The 3983-nt window shown below is 41.8% G+C and overlaps 2 protein-coding genes across 3 annotated transcripts in view; one reads left to right on the plus strand and one right to left on the minus strand.

The window, feature by feature from the left end:
- The window catches only part of itih2 (inter-alpha-trypsin inhibitor heavy chain 2), a 12051-nt gene extending 9128 nt beyond the window's left edge, over positions 1-2923 (plus strand). For both annotated transcript variants that reach the window (XM_032505865.1, XM_032505864.1), the window contains exons 18-22: positions 116-229; positions 860-1058; positions 1155-1327; positions 2320-2431; positions 2514-2923. In XM_032505865.1, the coding sequence (XP_032361756.1) occupies positions 116-229; positions 860-1058; positions 1155-1327; positions 2320-2431; positions 2514-2661 (746 nt within the window). In that variant the 3' untranslated portion in view covers positions 2662-2923. The remainder of the gene's footprint in view (positions 1-115; positions 230-859; positions 1059-1154; positions 1328-2319; positions 2432-2513) is intronic.
- Positions 2849-3983, minus strand: part of kin (Kin17 DNA and RNA binding protein) — a 4341-nt gene continuing 3206 nt past the window's right edge. Inside the window, exons 11-12 of the mRNA XM_032505866.1 lie at positions 3778-3878; positions 2849-3153 (exon numbers count right to left, since the gene is read on the minus strand). Of these exons, the coding sequence (XP_032361757.1) occupies positions 3094-3153; positions 3778-3878 (161 nt within the window). The 3' untranslated portion in view covers positions 2849-3093. The remainder of the gene's footprint in view (positions 3154-3777; positions 3879-3983) is intronic.

Raw genomic sequence — 3983 nt, forward strand, 5'->3', positions numbered from 1 at the left:
CACACACACACACACACTTCTGATGACTTCCATAAAATCATGAATCCCAAATCGAGTTGCAGTGTTAACTGTAAACAGTGCTCGATGTGTGACGAGCTCAGTGTTTCTCATCCAGTGGATAACGACCCTCACTTCATCGTCCACCTGCCCAGAAGCAACATGGACGTCTGCTTCAACATCGACTCCTCACCCGGCCACATTCTCAACCTGGTGTCTGACAGTGGAACAGGTACCAGACTTTACTAAATGTCTTGTGAAATATCTTGATGCCATATGTGCTGCATGTTGTTGTTGAACATAAGAAGTACAATACAAGAAGTATTCAGATTCTTTAATTCAGTACAAGTACTAATACCACACTGTAATAATACTCTGTTACAAGTAAAAAAGTCCTTTTAAATATAAATTTGAAATATGCTCATTTCTTTCTTGCTGCAAGTTAGATACAAAGATTAATACCACAGTGGCAGGAGCTTTACTCATTCCTTTATTCTGTGTCTCCTCGTCTCCTCCATCCTCCTGTCCTGCAAACCGGAAATTAATCTCAGCGTGCCATTTTAAAGGATGTCTCAATTATTAAAATTAATCTCGAGGAGCGAGGATACACAGGTGCATCCTTTGTGGAAGTCTATTAGGCCCCAATGACGTATAAAAGAGGCGTGACACACAGCTGGTCAGGGTTATGGTCTGGGTGGAGGTTAGGGTTAGGTGCCTTGAAGTTGATTAGGCATTGGTTATGGTTAGGGTTAGGTGCCTTGAAGGCAGCGGTTGCAGCGTTGCCTGGAGGGAGACGCTGGGGGCTTAAAACACCATGGAGCTGGGTTGATGCTCCTCTTTAACCTTGTCTCTTGTCCTAAAGGTGTTGTGGTAAACGGCCAGTTGATCGGCTCTAAGCAGATACACAAAAGCAAACTGAAGACCTACTTCGGCACCATCTCCGTCTACTACCTGCCTGATGGAGTCAGCGTGACCATCGGCACCGACAGCATCGCCCTGAATGACGGCAGGAGGAACCACTCCTTCACCTGGGGGGCCACGGCTGAAATCACACAGGATGGGTAACCGGCTGTCACACCCTTTTTTTTTTTTTTACAGCGTCTGCCTTGACATCAGAGACATTTGTTATCTCACGTTGTTATGTTTCTGTGTTTCAGTGTGAGGATTTCCATTGTGAAGAACTCTCATGTTTCCATCATAATAAATAACAACATCCAGGTGATGGTGTTACTTCACCGTGTGTGGAAGAAACATCCAGTCAACGTTGACTTCCTCGGTATCTACATTCCCAACGACAACCAGTACTCCCCTCTGGTCCATGGACTCATAGGTACGTCTATGCGTTGTCGTGAAATACTCACAGGAAGCCATACAACTACAGGGTGTTACTGTGACATCAGTCGGACCTCAGACTGTAGACAAACATGGAGGAACTCCCCAGAGATTCCTTAAGGGAGGCCATTTTTGATAGTTACTGGATCGATTTTAATCTAAAGTTGAAAAATTATAAACATTACACAATAATATCTGCAAAATGGAACAATGACTCTCAGGATTGCAGTGAAAAAGTCAAATTAGCTATTGAAAGCATAACCAACAGTTGAAAAACAACTCACTTAAGTTAATAGTTGAGCCAACATTAATGTAGTTCAATTTTTGGAGCGAGCATCTAGTGGCCATTAGTGGAACTGCACCTTAAGGCACATCAACACTGGTTTTACTGTTACAGTACCTTACAGCCATAAAGATAATTACTTTTCTGATTTAAGATGTATAAAAATGACTAGACCAATATTAAGCTAAATTGTGTTCTTTTATTACACAAAATGTTTTCAACAATGGTCAAGACAGAGAAATGTAGTCACCCGTCATAACCCCATGATGTCTGCGTTGTATTTGTCTGCCAGAAGCTGCCATGTATATTTACTTTTTTACCCAGTTTCAAGCCACATTTTTTTGATACACTTTTTAGATCTTTGTCTTATTTAACTATATATTGTAACCGTATGAAGGATTTTAGTTGTCAGACATCTGGATCTAAAGTCATCAGAGAAACAAGGTGAGAAAACGTCAGCAGAAGCTCAGCTGCAGACCCTCCCGGATGTCATCTCCCATGATCCCACGCTGCTTTGTGATGTCACCAAACTCTGTCTTATGTTTTGTTGTTTTGTCAAGGAACTTTCTACCTAACTAAGTTTTATTGATACAACTGACGATTTGGATGACATCAACTGCTCAAAACTTCACAAGTTGTACCACAGCCTGAGCACTGATCCTCTTTAAGTGGTAGATTTGAAGCGGAGAATGTTTGTGATCTCTCAGGGCAGTTTTCCAGAGAGCCTGATGTGAGCCTGTTTGACGTGCACGAAGGGCTCGACCCTCTGAAGAAGGAGGCCACCATGGATGTGAAGGGCAACAAGCTACTCGTCACCAGGTAGGTTTTAACTCAACTAGAACTGATTTCTGAAAAAACACACTTCTTTCTAAAACCATAACCTCGTGTGTGTGTATATTAGGGGCTGGCAGAAGGACTACAGGCATGATAAGAAGCGCGGCTCAAACGTCTATTGCTGGTTCATACACAACAGCGGGAAGGGCTTTATCGACGGCCACTACACCGACTACATCGTCCCAAATCTCAACAGCTTCCTGCAGACTCTCTGAGCAGCCAGAGACACATTCAAGTACCCTGTGCTGCTATTAATCCCCTGGGTCAGTGAGAAAATGACACCCATTTTTAAAATAGTTAGTGTAAAACGGGAGCCAGAAGAAAGAGGGGAACTTTGTGTACATCTACCTTTACTGATATTAAAATGCTAAAATACTTCATTCAAAAACATTAGAAGTCACTTTTTTTCTGTTGAGTTTATTTGGACCAAAATTTACATCTGCAATGTTAAGATCAACTTGATTATTATTACAAAATTAAAAAAAAACTAATTGAACACATTGTTCTGGGTTTCTCTGTGATGACTCGCTGGTAATGCACTGTAGGGGTGTGTATATGTACAGGTGAATCTTGGGGGAAGTAACTCTGACACAGTAGAGTCCCTCAGCCAACCGGCTGCCTGAGGTTAGTACAGGAAGGTTGTTAGTTCAGGCCAGTTTTGAGAAATCCTCATAGGCAACGTTCACTCTCTTCCCTTTCTGTTGACCCTGAAGACACAAGAAAATGAGACTTTTGACATTGGTACTGGATACAACAAATTAACAAATGTGCAACATTAAAGTGAATGCCGCTAATAGAACTTCTCAGAGCCTGTTGGTAGATATAGAGATGATTTCATTTTCTACTTAGTGTTATCAAATACTTTCGTCCATGTTCTATTTCTGAAATGTATTCTCACACACAGCCACTAAAACAAAAGGTGGAAAGCTTCTTTTTTTTTCTTCCTTTTTTTTTTAAAAATAAAAGGCACCCTGCCACACGTATTTCCTTACTCTTTGGTAACGTCGGAGGTTCTACAATGGACTGTAGGGGTTTTTTTTCAAAGTAAACTACTGACACTGGGACACTGAAATGTCTTTTTTTTGTGCTTCAAGAACCACAAAAGCAAAACCAGGCAGAAATCCCAGAGACTTGTGCATCAAACAAAGGAAAATAAAACCAACGGTGCATGGTAAGACAATCCTAGAGGTTTAATGAGAATATGCTTATGTTTCTATGTTTATACAGTTTGAGTAGACAAACTGTCAGCCAACCAGAACCAAAATAAACCAATCAGTGGTAAAAAAAAAAAGACAGGTACAGATGTGGAAACAGCCCTTCGAGATGCTTACAGAGTCGAGTGTGAGCGTGGCGCTGAAGTTCTTTTCGTCTATTCCCTCCAGCAGAGCCTTCGTGTCTCTGTACGGACCGTTCAGGATCATGACCTGTTTACCTGCAGGACGTTAGATAACAAGATGCTGATGCGGATAGAAAAGTGCAGCTGAGGTACATCATAATGTGTGTGTGGGGGGGAGGGGGGGGGTATTGAAGGTTACAG

The sequence above is a fragment of the Etheostoma spectabile genome, chromosome 23 (genome assembly GCF_008692095.1).
Source record: "Etheostoma spectabile isolate EspeVRDwgs_2016 chromosome 23, UIUC_Espe_1.0, whole genome shotgun sequence".
In the NCBI taxonomy this organism is placed as follows: Eukaryota; Metazoa; Chordata; class Actinopteri; order Perciformes; family Percidae; genus Etheostoma; species Etheostoma spectabile.